The sequence below is a fragment of the Mya arenaria genome, chromosome 14, assembly GCF_026914265.1.
Source record: "Mya arenaria isolate MELC-2E11 chromosome 14, ASM2691426v1".
NCBI lineage: Eukaryota > Metazoa > Mollusca > Bivalvia > Myida > Myidae > Mya > Mya arenaria.
In genome coordinates, this window is record NC_069135.1 from 28310084 (window position 1) to 28326048 (window position 15965).

Here is a 15965-nt window from a genome sequence, read left to right on the forward strand (position 1 = left end):
GATCAGAGTTCAGTGCTATGACGGTGCGTCAAACATGTCTGCGAAATTTCCGTGAACGTTCATTACATGCAAATTACGTGCATTGTAAATTGCATTGTTTGAACCTGTCTTTGGTACATATTTCAAACATTCCTTGTGTCAGAACCCTGATGTCGTCTGTTCAGGACAAAAGCTTCCTTTTCGATTATTCTGCTAAACGGTTGCTCGCATTCCAGAACGAACGGTCACACGATGTTGCTACCGAAGAGGAAATGAACCAGCGCACTAAGCTCCGAACTCTGTTTAAAACACGTTGGTCCAGTCGGACAGACGCTATTTAAAATTTCAAGAATGCGTTCCCTGTAGTGGTTCACGCATTGAAGACATTAAAGGCAGAGAGTCGAAAAGGTAGGGCAATATCCGGCTGCCATATTGCGTTGCATATTAAGAATTGCGCTCCTTGTGGCGGAACACTTTCTGAGTAGAACCGTGTTGCATGCTGTGAGTGAAATACGTGTCGTTATTAAGCTGTGCAACGATGAAAGGGCTGATAAGTATGTATGGGATGCGCTTTACGACAAGGCCGTAGATGTTAGCGCTGATATAGACATTCAACCATCAATGCCGAGAGAAGCTGGTCGACAGCAGAACAGAGTTAGCCCTGATGTCTTAACGGTGTCCGATTACTAGAGGGTCACTTTGTAAAATGTTATCCTGGACCATTCAGGAAATGGAAACTCGGTGCCGACAATATATGCCGCCTTTGCCCCCGACCCCCCTCAAACATACGAGACATTCAAGTCGGAAATTGCTCGATGGAGAGTTAGATGGAGTATAACAAACTTAAAGGCTTCAATACTCCAATACATTTTTGTATGATTTGTACCATCATCGGGGTCCTATTTGCAAACAACAATGACGTCTGACAGGCTTTCGTCGTTAGCCCTGATCCAAGTACAAAAGGACATGAACATGGATGTTTTCCAAGTGATCAACGTGTTTGCCTCAGAGAAATGTAGAAAACTAGACTTTTTCTAAATTGACGTTGGAATTTTGTCACTTTGAGATTGACTTGAAACGCATTCAGATGCTGAAAGTTTGTGTCGATAGTTTTTCTTCTTGTTTTTTACTTGCAATACTCGCTGGTATTTTATGAATTTCAAAAACATTTATAAGATTTACAAAATACTCGAGGGTTAAAACATATTGTTTAACATAACGGCCTAGCATAACATTTTATTTAATTCATTAATATAATTATGTTTATGCAGCAAACAAACCTCAAGTGGAAACTAGCCAGCAATAAGTGTATTAAATAACAATATAAAATCAACGTGCAGTTGCTATTAACTTTATTCTAGTCATGAGACTTAAATCTAAGTAATATTTTATGATACATATGGTCTATGAAACATTCTTATTTGTACCAAATATACGCCAAAACGCACCTCTGACATTCTAGGGTCAAAAAAAAATTTGGGGGAGCATGCCCCAAGAACCCCCCACCCCCGTGGAATTCGGCCTACACATTGATTCCATCCAAGCTACACCCCTGTATATCCGTTTTCATTTCAGCTAATCCAGTCTGTAAAGAAAAATTAAAGCGTGGTAAGGTTTAAGATATGCGCACAGAGAAAGATAATCAAAAGAAAGATAACTTTGTATATTTATTGATTTAAAATGTACTACACAAGGCATACATGAAAAATACAATTAATCAACGCAGTTATAAAATAATTCTACATTTGATGCAGTATCACGTCTATGCTACATATACACGTAATTCGAAGTCGGGGAAGTATTAAATTGAACATCAAGGGGAATTTCTTCCGACCTCTCCTACACCCCCTTGTAAATTTCGAAGAAAGGCCTTAGATTTATGCTAACCTGTCCAAACGGCATTTGTCAGTACCAGTTTGTTTAACAACCAAGTTTGCTGATAAAGACAAACTCATTCTGCGCAGTGGTATTTGATAAGAAAAGAGTGATAATAAAAAAGATGATCTCATACGTTTTTGATGGTTTAAATTATTCACACCAAGAAGAACTTCTTGAGAATACTGCGAAAACTAAGGATTTATTAAATTAAAAGCCTTTTTATAAGGAACCTTAATTGGACGAGAAATGTCTGGAGCAAACGTGGAATTGGAGCAGAGAGCAGAAAGTTCTTTTAATTTTGACCAAACAAACGATCGATATATTCTATTTGAAATCAGGTAAAAGTAGGTACGGGCAGACAGTTACAGATACAGACATAGGTATGGTCGGATAAACAACAAAACACGTTGAAGTACACAAACGCATATACCATTTCAAGAAACCTTAACGCCTCTCATCTGGAATGACTTACGGACTAACAATCATGATTTATTGACATCAAACGTTTGTAGCTATTCCTGTCACATTTTCGTTCGTGAGCGATTCATAACATAATCGTGCTTTACACAAACGTATTATAACTGTCAAACATTCTTAAAGTGAAAGTGGTTTATTCTTTGAAAAAGATTCCCATCTTTCAGTTTTTGTGGTGCAGCTAGCTTTGTCAACCTTTCATAATCGACAACATAAACTTGCTTTTACTATTGTAAAGAATAAAATGATTTTATATCAAGCTTCACCTGTATCTTTAATGTTTCAAACTTATCGTGAACACATTTATTTCCTTAAATATTTTGTTTTATGACCTTTTTACTCTCCTACATATTTATAATAGTTACTAAAAAGCTTTTGGTCGCAAACGTTCAATTCCTCACCAGGCTGACGGCATCTCCCCATTAGGATTCAGCAGCTACAACACTAAGAAGACCCTGTCGGAGGGCCTCCTTGATCTTGGGCTTCTAGTGGCAAATGCAACCCAATTAAAAGTCCCTTATTAGTCTTGGACCCGCCGCTGAGTATTATTATCCAAACCTGGTGCTCAGAAGTCTCTCTGTAACACTTCAGATAAGACCAATTGTACGTGTACATGTAAGTGTTCGACTGGGTGTTTTGAGTGATATGTAATCAAGATTTGCGCATGTTCTTATTGCCAGGTATAATGCCTATGTAGAAAACAATATCTCGTGTCTCATTTTTATACTATACTAAACTGCATGGACAAGAACAGAAGTCAAATAATGAAGTACAAACCCTGCCTAAAGGCACGGTTCCAGGGCACAAATACAACTGTAAGACATACACAAACGAACAAACACTACACAACGTAATGCTGATACATTGCTTTTATGTTCTATTCAAGGACTAGCGACATTTACTTAAGGTTATACATTTTAAATTCTTAAAAAGGTAATTTATTAATGTTATGCGTTGTAATCGTTGTAAACTCATTTCATTCTAAACAACTTCTTGGATGACGTAACTCGCAATCCTCACCTGTATAGACACATACAACCGGCGTTATGCAGTCTCTTTATTGTTCCGGAAATTCCTAATTGATCTGTATATAGTTAGTGTTCTCGTCCTTCGATATGGTCCAAGTTCATTTTGATATGAACAAGACATAGATTGTATCAAAATAGTTTAACGTTGCCCTTAAGCGTTTGACTAATAACACTTTTTTCTAGGCTTTCACCTTGTCCTTGGAGGTATGTTATATACGCATTTAGTGGAACAGCATTATACTAACTGTATCATAAATATCGCCGTCAACATTGTCGTGGCTATCGCAAGGACAAATTAGCCACAATATTGAACATATAAACCATTTTGCTATCATTTGGACATTAGTGTGCATTCCTATAACGAGTCTGCTAATATAAAAACCAGTCAAAAAATGTTTCTGTCTCCTGATATGGTATACGTGATAAAAATACGGTTCATCAATTCAGTGGCTATGCTCTTGGAAGTTCGGAAAGCATGCATTTAGAGGAATATCGAAAACCGTTTTCACTTCCTTTTTCCCAGATTGTTACTGATGTATTGCTTCTAATTATTGGCATGAAAGGCAAGCATTTAGAAGGAAGTCTTGCCTTTTCATACCTGTTTTTCTTTAAAACCAATTCCCCATTCAAGATTGTGAAATGGGCTTCGCTGCTAGTCTTTGGAGGAGGCATATAATGCAATCATTTTGGGGAACAGCCAGCGAAACAACGTTGAATATAGTTGTTTTCTGGTCAAAATTGTATTCCATTACTTAGGGAAGTTATCATTCTAAATTCAAGGCTGTTCTATGGCCTTTACTACTTGTCCTTGGAGGCATGGGATGGGAACAGCGATAAAACACCGTTGAATAAAGTTGTCTGCTTGTCAAAATTATTTTCCGCTGTATGAAATTCCCCTTTCCTGATTGTTATTTAGGATGTACTCCTCGTAGGTGGAGATTCCAAAGGCTGGCTGTTATTGTTTGCGTTTTGTCAAAAAAGTATTTAATTCCTTTCCAGATTGTGACAGGAGCTTTGCCGCTTGTCCTTGATGGCATGGAAGGCAAGCATTTAGAGGGAAGACGTAACGCCAACCGTCTTAACAACATCATCGTCGGCTTCGTTTTTGCTATCACGGTGTTTGTTGCTGCATTTGGGATTAAAATGACAGAAAACTGATTGGCCTAATTGATGTTGATTTTTTTCCTGTACATACTGTATGCTGTGAATGTGAATTTTTGATAACCATTTAGCAACAAAACCAGTGTGCAGTTGTTTAATATTGTTTTGTTTCAATTACAATCTGGATTTTTATGTGAATACATATAGTCTATATTGTATATAAATCCTAATAAATATAAATAATATAAATATAAGTCCTCCAAACAAGATATATACTCTCAATTAGTGAATGCATACATATAAGCTTTTAAGTATTTTTTGTTGAAATTAAGTTAATTTTGTTTATATGGCAACGCAAGCAGTACAATATTCAAAATCAGAAACGTCAGGTTCTGGAACAGAACACACTTCTGAAGTGAGTGCGAGTGTAACGGCAACCGATGTGTTAACGGTAAAAGTGTGTTTTAATACCGATCAGATGGACATTGTATTAACTCCAACTGAAAGGTGTTAGATTCCTATGGATTTAGTGTGTAGAGCACATACAAATTACAAGTAACAATGTCAGTAAATATTACAATACTTGTTTAAAGAATTGTTTCAAATCCTTTTCGCGCTTTCAGACAAACATTCGTACAATAAGCTTCTAGAAAAACAAAGCAACTGAAAGCATTCGATACGCGGCAAATTTAAATAAATGATAAAATCTTGTCTTTGTAGTCGTGAACTTTGAACGAGGTTCATAGCCCAATTGGACTGAATAAAGAAGGCTGCATATACGCATCTGACAGTACTACAAATGATAAAGTAATTCACAACCAGTTTTTTTACGAGAACATATAATTGAAGATAAATGTGCATCTATTAAAGTTTAAATTTTATAAAAACAACATGGTGCATCGAACATTTTACTATTCAAATCATGTTTTGTGTCTTGTAGTTAAATATGACTGCCATGATGTAACTAAGCCGTACTTTTGTAGTCGTTCATTTGGTTTCACACGGGCATACGTTTCCTTTAAGATGATTTCCATACTCGGTCACGTGTCTATCTGCATATTTGTGATAATTATAAAACGTGTAAAATTTTGAAGAAATGACACCAATTGGCAAAGCTAAAATTATTACGCCGCATACTGCGCATGCGCAAGCAACCACATGACCTAATACTGTTTCTGGTACGTAATCTCCGTATCCGACTGTTGTCATGGTGATCAAGGCCCAGTACATGGCGCTGAAAGCGTTATTCATTTTCTCGTTAAATGAGTATTCGGCTGCAAACATGAAAAATCCAAACAGACACACAAGTATTGCCGTTAAAAAGAGAACCATTATAAGTTCCTCTTTTGAGGAACGAACGGTAAGTGCCATAATGTTAAACGACTTAATTGCGCGTGCAAAATCAAAAAGTCGAAATAACTGCAGAATTATTCCATACCGCACGATCACAAATAGTACAATACCTGGTTTTGCAGTCAAAATTTCGAGATTCAACTCTAAACCAAAAGTTATCCAAAAGCAGATGTAGCCAAGAAAGGTAAGAACTCTGCGTGTGTTCCAGAATTGTCTCTTAATCGGGCATAAGGTGAAACAGACCAATATCTCTGCTGTCAAAATTAATGTAAAAGCCGCCATGCTCATTAACAATGCATTATTCCATTTCAACTCTTCCAACTGTTTACCCGTTTGGTTTTTGAAGCCGAAAATATCAGCAATTCTTTGAACGAGTTTAATTTCATCTTCAGAACTTTTGTCAAAGTCTGTGGGCAAAGTTGCGATGCACAGTAAAACTGTCGACAGTACGACAATGGATGACATAAACACTGCCCAGATCTGAAAACAAATGTAATCATTTATTAGTTGTGGATATCCACATTTGAACACATAGATCGTGGGTTCCATCCCCTATAGTTGCGCATTATTTACCTCTGATAACATTACTGCTTTTGCTTTTATCTAAAGAAAAGGACTCGTAAGTGATGCATCAGCTTAAAAATGCATTTACAATAAAGTTTAACTAATTTTGTATATGAGTAAATGGCAAGCAATATTTTTTGACAAACGAAGTTTTGCGAAACAAAATAGTATACTGGCACACAGAATCATAACATCACAGCGCAAGAACAAACCTAATATTGCCTATAACAAGGTCTAGAAATATCAACCCATACATATTTAAAATACCTTTTAGTCATGTCTGATGTTTCATTGTATTGATCTTTACAATTCTGGCGCATGCGACACAATTACAAAGTGGCAGACGTAAGCTACCATAACAAATTCATCGGACTAATTCTATTAAATTATATTTAACAAATCTTTCAAGACCGTAAGCTTGCTCTATTGTTTCGACGAAATTTCATTTGCAGATTATAACTGATATGATATATTTAATAATGGCAACAATATTGTTGAGGTTTACGTAGGAATATATATTTTTTCCAGCTATTTGCGTCAGAAAAATAATTTCTTTACCAGTCTTGAATATATTTAAAAATTCAGTTACAAATCTCAAAGCCATTTTGGATTTTTTTTCGCACGAACAATATTTTAATAGACGCATTTATTTGTCAAAGATGAACAAAAGTACAAGACATGACGTACATTTAATTCATTAAAAGTCATATCAAGAGCATACATTTTGTATTAAAACTGACAAAGATAACATCTATTGGCGTTTTTAACTATTCATTTAATTGTATAACCAAAATTGAACTGCAAAAGTAAAACCTTAAAATGTAAATAATAAATACTATATTTAAAAGTGAACTGAGCAATCTCCCATGTATACAATAGTACTTTACACATAATGTTAACATTCTACAGAAAATATAAGAGACCCCAAACGAATAATTTCATTATTTATAGAAGGAAAACCAATATCGTGAACATTTCTCTTAAAGCCTTTGATATGTTTTACCTATTAATTAAGACATATAGACACACTTTAAAACTCCCGATTTTAGCGATGACACTCATGCAATCCGTCTAACTTCTTGTTAGTGGAAATGACAAGTACAATTTTCACTTTGTATCGAATGTTATTGAATATGCTTGTGAAACGGAATTATGTAGGATCAGTATAGTAAACGGAATCATAAAAATCATCGCACTCAACTTACGAACGCATGCCTCGACGAGTGTGGCTCGTCCAAGAAAAGCCAAAGTTTCTCTTTAAAGCTTTTTCGTTGCCCTAGCATCAGACAGACGTTTGTGTTTTTCTTGTAGTTGTCCATCAGGCGTGTCATTGTATCTTCTTCTGACTGGCCCCTGTAGAAAGAAAAGTATAAGTGCATAAATCATATTTCGATGGCTAAGCGCCAGATGGTCTTAACTCGAATGAGGCATGTCTGTCTTGCACTACAACCGTGATGTGCCATAATATAGCTACATGGACAAGAAAATGCATTACGGACGTCAAAAGAGGCATGCGATAAAAATGTCTGGTGTAATATAACGTGTATATCAAGTACAAAAAAAAAACAATTGAAGGTACGAATGTACTGTGTATACGACAATGGTGTTCCCTACCTGTAGTAGGCTTCCCAGCAACACGGGGCAACATGCCCCGGTGAAATCTCCCAAAAATCCAGTTCTTTCTTAAAATCCAACCCGCATATGTCTTTCGGCAGATGGACAACACCTTTTCTGTACGCGTCCAGTATGATATTGAAAAAGACTGGATTTCTGTCAAAGAAGTATTCATTCCTGTCCGTACTGGTCTCGAGTACCAAGTCATCTTCTTGCAAGCGAGCAAGCTTAGATTCTGGAAAGGTGTACAGGGTCTCCCGGTAGCATTTAAATATTGTTCCTCCTATGTCTAGTTTAACTACACTTTGGTTCGAAACATTCGATGAAATCGATGGCCGAATCTTCCACACTATCGTTGAGTTATCGATGTTTACCTTCCTGTTCATTGTGCAATTCACATTTCAAAAGCCAAAGACAAACACAATTTTTGCATAATTCACAAGAAATCGACGTTGCAACCACTTTATCTTAAAGTTATGTATTTTTACTGAATTTGCCACTATATATGTTTCATGTAAATAAGTTTATTTTACTATTCAATCCATTGTGCACTCCTCTATTCTATTTACCTTTTAACAGAACAGAGCGATAAAAGTCTGCAACGTTAGCTCATAGGGATAATTCAATACTAGCTTATCATCTGTTTCTTGTTTTTATAATACTCTTATTATTTTCCGGGCTTCTGGTATATTCGTCATCGTAATTTTTAATTTCCTAATCCAGCGGGAGGCATTGTAGCAGCAGTGATGGGGCAACTGTAGACGTGTTGTCCAATTTAACCTCAGAGGTGTAGCATACCTTCGCAAACGGGGGAACTGTGTATGATTTGTGGTCGATAGCCTTTGTGTATTGAAGGGTTTAAATGGATGTATGTACGTACCCCTTCCAACAAAAAACTGTTGGTAAGAACAAAATGAAGTCCCATTTCCTTGTACTTTAAAACACGTCAACCATGCCTTTTTTTGCATTTAAAATGTTGTAAACACTTCAATTACAGAGATTATGTATATCTTCAGAATTTTTAATTATTTCTGGACATATTCTTTACCTTTGTTAAATTCGTTATATTCATGCCCCATTCGTACCATCAGCAAGGACAATGGTCAAAATATCTGGGAATGGAGGTATTCCGGGCATTAAACAATTCCTGGCCCTGTATGCCGACATCTCCTTCGGTGAGGCAAAACATTTATAAGTTCATCCGATACTATCATACAGCTGCCTTATACGATCGCTATTCTAAAAGTTTCCGGTCAGGAGCACATTCCTTCGAGCAAGTATTAATGTAAACGATATCACATAATATCTAATAGGAGTTGAATTTACTCCATTGATATATTACAAATATCCTCTTGGTAAAAAGACATTTAAGTCGTGATGGGGCAGACGGCAGAACCAATCTATAATTCATCCAATGAACACGGACAGACCTTGATAAACTCTGAACAACATGTATATTCCAGTTTGAATACCTCAAAAAACAATGGATACTCCAGGGACGAACCTTAGCTACGCTCCGTTGACAGGGTTGCGTATGAGGACAGATAACAGTCTGAGTGTTGAATTATTTATGACCAGCACTCAGAATAGTTCCGTATGTCGGTGTAATGATATCAATATTTTTCTGGTTATTCGTCTTTATGATAAAACTGGCGACATATTTCTGCAGCTGATTTGGATGATACTAACATTTGTAGTAAATTGTTCATAATACGTTTATAATATTGTTTTTACCATGAGTAAAATATGTTCTCTTACTGGTTTCCCGCAGGTATTTTGGTATTTGGTGTAGTAAATAGTATACTGCAGGAATATAAGTATTTATCATGTGTTTACGATACGGATTAAAAAATATGACCCGAGGGCACGCGCGTAAGCCTGTAACGAGTCCTGTTTTTCGACCCGGGCAGGAAAAACATTATTGATATTTTTCTTGCATATATAAAATTATCAATTTGTGAAAAAAAATGACGTTGAAAACGCACTTTTGTACATTTCACCAAAAAGCGCGAGCGACGTTGTTTACTGACGTCATAAAACGCAGTAATTCTAAATTATCATTGACCTTAAATAGTTCTTCTAAAACCGCGTTTTAACTATTATTTCTTTTCAATTTTGTTTAAAAGTCTTGCATACTAATATATTTCATTGCGCTTAATTGAAATGACATAATATTCTTTCTTTCATAAACCATACAATAAAAGAATTAAGAAGTGGCGCGTTGTTGCGCGTGACTCATCTTACATGGGGGATGAAAGATGGGGTTTTCAGCACTGGTCACACGAACGGAAACACCCATGTGGTATGCAAAAACACGCTTCCGTTGCAGTAATGATTAACTTGTACATCACTTAAGTAATCTCACATAAATGTATCTGTACATAATAAAAACACGTAAATAATGAATATATCATTTTGAATTTTACCAAGACCACTTTTTCTAGCACACCGGATGGGCATCTCGGGTGAATTCAGCCGTGCTGACTAATTCTATCTGGCACCGCCATGCAAGAAGAGTCACACGCTGTGACGTAATACGTTTTATTTATATTATTATACTCTTTATGTAACCATTATTATGAGATTTCAATAGATCAGTTCCATGAACATTATCTTTACAAAAATATATCGTCAAAACAATACAAAATGACCCTAAAAAGATGTGATACTGAAGGAACTTCTTGACGTATGCAGTAAATAACTATCACTGCGCGTCATGACGTTAGTAAACAATATCGCACGCGCTTTTTGGTGAAATGTACAAACATGCACTTTTCTGTGCATTTTTCACAAAAAAAAGTTTAGTTTAAGTTAGCAAGAAAAAATATCTATCATGAGAACCCGTTCCGGATAGAATATTCCGACCCTCGGGCACGCTGCGTAGCCAGTAACTTGGCAAGCCTGGTTACCTGGCAACGCAGGTGCCCTCGGGTCGGAAACACATGACATATATAATAATTATTTTTACCAGCCCAGTATCACAAAACTGCTTCACAGAGAACATCACTTATTTGTTGATAAAAATTCGAAAAAGTTCATTAAATTGAAAAATTCAACTAAAAAGCCTTATGAATTACGCCCGTGTTTAAATTTTGACCAACAATTTTTCAAAATAATCTATGAAAGCACGCCCCTTTAAAGGGTTTAAACGTATTACATTGAATCATCCGATGCAGTTATCTAGTAACACGTACGGGCTGATTGAGATATGCTTGAAGCGCAAGCATTGTTTTGCTTGATGCTAGTGGATGTCCGTATGCTCTCAGTATCATAATAAACATGTAAACACGTTTTCTTTTCAAATAACAATACTCACTTACCCTTTTTACAAACATAACGATACATAAGTTAGTGGTACTAAATGTTATTATGATAAATACCTGACCGTAATATTTCAACTTTGTTGAAATTTAAATGCTGTATGATTCAACTTTTCATATTTTTCTTATTTTTTTTCGGACATACTTAAATAATTTTCAAATGTTTCGTGCGGGAGGCTTTCAAACTGAGGGGTTAATTTGTTTTTATGAAAATGAAAGACTGAGAAAGAGTTAGTATTTCTTTCCTGTGATGTTTATTTCCTGTCATTGAAAACGTTTAATGTTTTAATCGGTATATTTGTACTTTTTACATTATTCTTTTTGCTTTATGTTGATGGGGCATGTATTGTTTACATGACTGTACTCACGAAACGTAGCAGGCCGAAAGACTTTGAACGCTTCACAACGCTTTGATTTTATTCTTATTAGCGCCTGACAATTAATCTAAGCAGGGTTATACCATCGAAGACAATTGTCTACTTCCATCTTTATCGTTTTTAAATCTAAATAGTGTGTGCTTTCAAAACATTTTGGACATTGTTCTAATTAATCTCTTTTGTTTTATTTGCATATTCACTGCATTGTTTGTACTCCTTCAACAGATATCGTCACGTTATGGAATACACAGTGTTAACGTTCAACCAATTACATATTTTCTGATAAGAATCGTATCCTACTAACTTACTTAATGTAAATTACCAGGAAGAACATTCTTCATATATGTTGCGTTGGTGAGAGAAATATAAAATATAAAGAAAATGCATTAAGTGGTCTTTAACCTTGAGTAATGTTTACTCGCCCGGAAACGGTATGCACGATTTTGTTTTCATTTCTTTAGCACTTATTTTGACGCAAAACATTAGATAAAATTGATATATCCTCGTATTACTCATTTAAGAAATATGTATGAGGCCTAATGAACGAATTGTTCAGAACTTTGTAAAAGTTAACAACGTGATTTACGACATCGCTGTCGAATTTTAAATGTGTTTTATTGGATCAGGTTCTCACAATTAAAAATATAAACAAATACTGCTGAAACGCTATTTTAAATCTGGTTAAAACTGCAGATAATAAAATCATCCATTAAGCATAGCAATAACGATTTGAAAGTTAGCAACGATGACTTCAACAACGGTGTTCGGAACAATCAGCCATTGTTCGATGTTTTATGTTGCAAATAAAACAACACTCAAGTTCATTCAGTCCAAAAACAACATCCTTTTAATGGTTCATCGTAGCAGGATTTCTCGTGAAGTAAGCATGGAGACATACACCGGAAACACGGCGGATGGGAGAGCGCTGCTAGTTCGATGGGACAAAGGAAACATTCGCCAGTTCTACGCACCAACGGTGCTTGTAGTTGCTATTGTTTGTATATACGCTTCATCGGCCGTCATAATGACCAAAAAGAACGTTTAGCGTGACTAATATAGACTTATGCTCTTAGACTAGCTGAAGTATATGTTAATTGGAACATGTTAATAAATCGACACAAAATATGTAAAACAATTTCTTTGGAACTCAGTATAAACTGATATAAAGAAAAAAACTCATAATCTAGCGTTCAACAATTTATGAAAAAGTTTGTTCCCTTGCAGTTTTGTTTATAAGCAGTCATCTCGATGAAAGACTGAGTTCTGCAAGACGAAGTAACCGCGGTTGTTTAGTTTGATATGCGTTTAATAATTGTACATTCCATTTATTTAAAAAAAGCAAAGCATTCAGAACATTCATTTATTAATATTATTAAAATAAAATATAAATACAAAACAAAAGTGAAACTGGCACAGAGGAGGAGTGAGCAACTTAATAGGAATTTGCTGTAGAACGATATAAATCCATAGCCAACTTCAGGTCCGGAAATCTGAAAATAGAAGCGTAAATGTCTTATATAAAGGCATGTGCATAGTCGCAGTAGTTCATTGTGGTAAGATATAATTATAGCACAATTAAAGGGGACCAAGTCGATTGCAATAGTTCATGGCGGTAAGATATGATATTAGACGACCAGGTCAATTGCAGCTGTGCATCGTGGTAAGATATGGTTTTAGCTCAATAATAGACGACCAGGTCAATTGCAGCTGTGCATCGTGGTAAGATATGGTTTTAGCTCAATTATAGACAACCAGGTCAATTGCAGTTGTGCATCATGGTAAGATATGATTTTAGCACACTTATAGGCGTCCAGGTCAATTACAGTATTTCATGGTGGTAAGATATGATTGTAGCTCAATTAAAGGCGATCAGGTCAATTGCAGGAGTTCATGGTGGTAAGATATTAGTTTAGCTCAATTAAAGGCGACCTGGTAAATTGCAGTAGTTCATGGTGGTAAGATATGAGTTTAGCTCAATTTAAGGCGAACAGTTTAATTTCAGTATTTCATCGTGGTAAGATATGAATTTAACACAATTAAAGGCGACCTGGTCAACTGCAGGAGTTCATGGTGGTAAGATATGAGTTTAGCACAATTAAAGGCGACCAGGTAAATTGCAGTAGTTCATGCTTTTAATAAGTGAGCTCATCTCACATAAAGGCGACCAGGTCAATCGCAGTAATTCATGGTGAAATATGTAAATTGAGCTCAGTTAAAAGTGAACAGGTCGTAGGCAGTAGCAAATGATTCATTTTTTCTGTGTTTATTCATTAACCGACATCGCAAATATCCGAGTTGTATAACTGGAAATCAAAATAAGTCAACAATGTCCAAATCATTTTAATTCATTGTACAAATATTTTGTTTAAAACCACTTGATTTGAAAAGGTATTTTCAGTAGCAATGTATTTTCAATTGTTAAGGAACAAATCATCATTACATATTGATTGCATTGAAGGGTTATTATCGAATATTGCTCTTTTGTTATTCCCATATCTTGAAATAAATCTGATTTTTTTAGAAGCTTAAGATTGATTTTAACCTTAATGTGTATATAACTAATTAGAGTCGGTAGTATTATAAATTGTTAAAATAATTCTTTGAAGTATTATCTTATTAAATACGGCGATGACCCCACACACAAGATGAACAATAATAATGATTAGTTTTAAAAGCGCTTGAAAAGATATGATGTTTAAACCTTTTTTGGCTACTGATAATCTAGCCAATCAGGCCTTCCACAAAATAGTCACATTTACTCCGGTATATATTATATGAACCGGAAGTCTTACCCGTCGATTAAGTGCACGCATGCGCTACTTCCGCGGGCACTTACATCGCTGGTCTTCCGGTATGCCCTTCATCACCTGTTCAACGTGGGCCCCACACCCTGGATAGCCGAATCATAAATACATGTAGATAAATACAAGTAATTTAACATTAAGATGTAGATATATATATATATTGATACAATTTAGAAAAAAAATCGGGAAGCTTATAAAGTTTATAATGATATAATTGCAATGTTTATGTTTATATAAATTGTATTTAATTGCTCATTTCTCTCAGATATGTTTTCACAAATTATGTTTTATAATGAATAAACTGAAAAGTATATTTTGTGAAATGCACAATCTTAAAATTAATACTATCACAATACAGTTATTTTATGGTTTAAACAAACAACATCCTAAAATAGAACTGTATGTAAAATAATCAAAATGCTTAATATTCGTATACATATTATTGAGTACAAATATCGTGTTCAATTTAATAAAATTCATTTCAAGTTTGTATTTTATATTTACATAATCAAATAGCGGAGTACAAATAAGTTTTACTTCACTGATAAACTGACCACCAAACGCGAGTATGAGCGTTATGAACGATTCTATAAAAAATGTCGGTATGTAAAAACATGGACCGAAAACATAAATAAATGAAACTCACCTCTCCAAGTGGGCTTCTTGCATTTCTCACACGTAACTTTCATGCACATGTCTACGATTATTTCAGTTCTATGTCCTTTAATCAAATGCTCCTATTTAAGTTCCAATGGTTCGATCAATTCCTATATTTTACATGGTCATTATCAATACGGCTGAAAACAGATATAGTCATTCAACGCATTGAAGAGTCGCTAGTGTATACTTACGGAAATGAAAAGCGTAATGCTCGTTTTCTTTTCAGTATTTTAGAATAAGTTGTTGTTGATTTTTCTTTAAAATGACGCCACGCCGACGTTAAGGATGGCCTAACGTTCACGCGTAATTAAAATCAATAGAAAAATGATTAAAACGAATGCTAATGAAGTTCCGTTTTGTGATATCGTTTGATTAACATCACAAAACTGCCAACATTTGGAAAAATTGACTGTTTAAAAAGAATGAGATAGGGAGTTTGTCTTACTGGTTAAGTATTAACCATTGGAAAGCATACATCAAATGTCTAAAAATATGAATTGAAATATACATTACTCCACATAACACCAAATAGTAATCCGTATGAGTAAAACATCCGAACATATCATTGTTCATTATGTTTATTAGAATGTTTTTAAATAATAAGCTTTAACTGCCAGCTATTGATATTAATATTAAAACACCGACATGAAGAGTGCTGTCAAACAGTTTATTTCAATAATTTTCTTTAATGTTGGAAATAATTTTTTTAGATACATGTTTCAAGGCTTAAGCCGTGCGATTGATTCACTGAAACGTGTAATTATGTTTTGTACACTTTATGTTTAAGAATGATTTAAATAAGGTGTTATTTAA

General features: G+C 35.1%; 1 protein-coding gene and 1 long non-coding RNA gene across 2 annotated transcripts; both read right to left on the reverse strand.

Moving 5' to 3' along the window:
• Nucleotides 1–2753: 2753 nt before the first annotated feature.
• Nucleotides 2754–9158, reverse strand: LOC128215978 (potassium voltage-gated channel protein Shaw-like). The gene is made up of 6 exons (XM_052922577.1): nucleotides 9077–9158; nucleotides 7992–8226; nucleotides 7583–7730; nucleotides 5924–6293; nucleotides 5598–5734; nucleotides 2754–2816 (listed from the first exon to the last, which is right to left on the reverse strand). Exons 1-6 carry the CDS (start codon nucleotides 9156–9158, stop codon nucleotides 2754–2756), a joined length of 1035 nt encoding a protein of 344 aa, XP_052778537.1.
• Nucleotides 9159–13034: 3876 nt separating this feature from the next.
• LOC128217211 (uncharacterized) lies at nucleotides 13035–15328 on the reverse strand. The gene is made up of 3 exons (XR_008258205.1): nucleotides 15139–15328; nucleotides 14481–14578; nucleotides 13035–13178 (listed from the first exon to the last, which is right to left on the reverse strand). It is a non-coding gene; the product is annotated as an uncharacterized LOC128217211 (long non-coding RNA).
• Nucleotides 15329–15965: the final 637 nt, after the last annotated feature.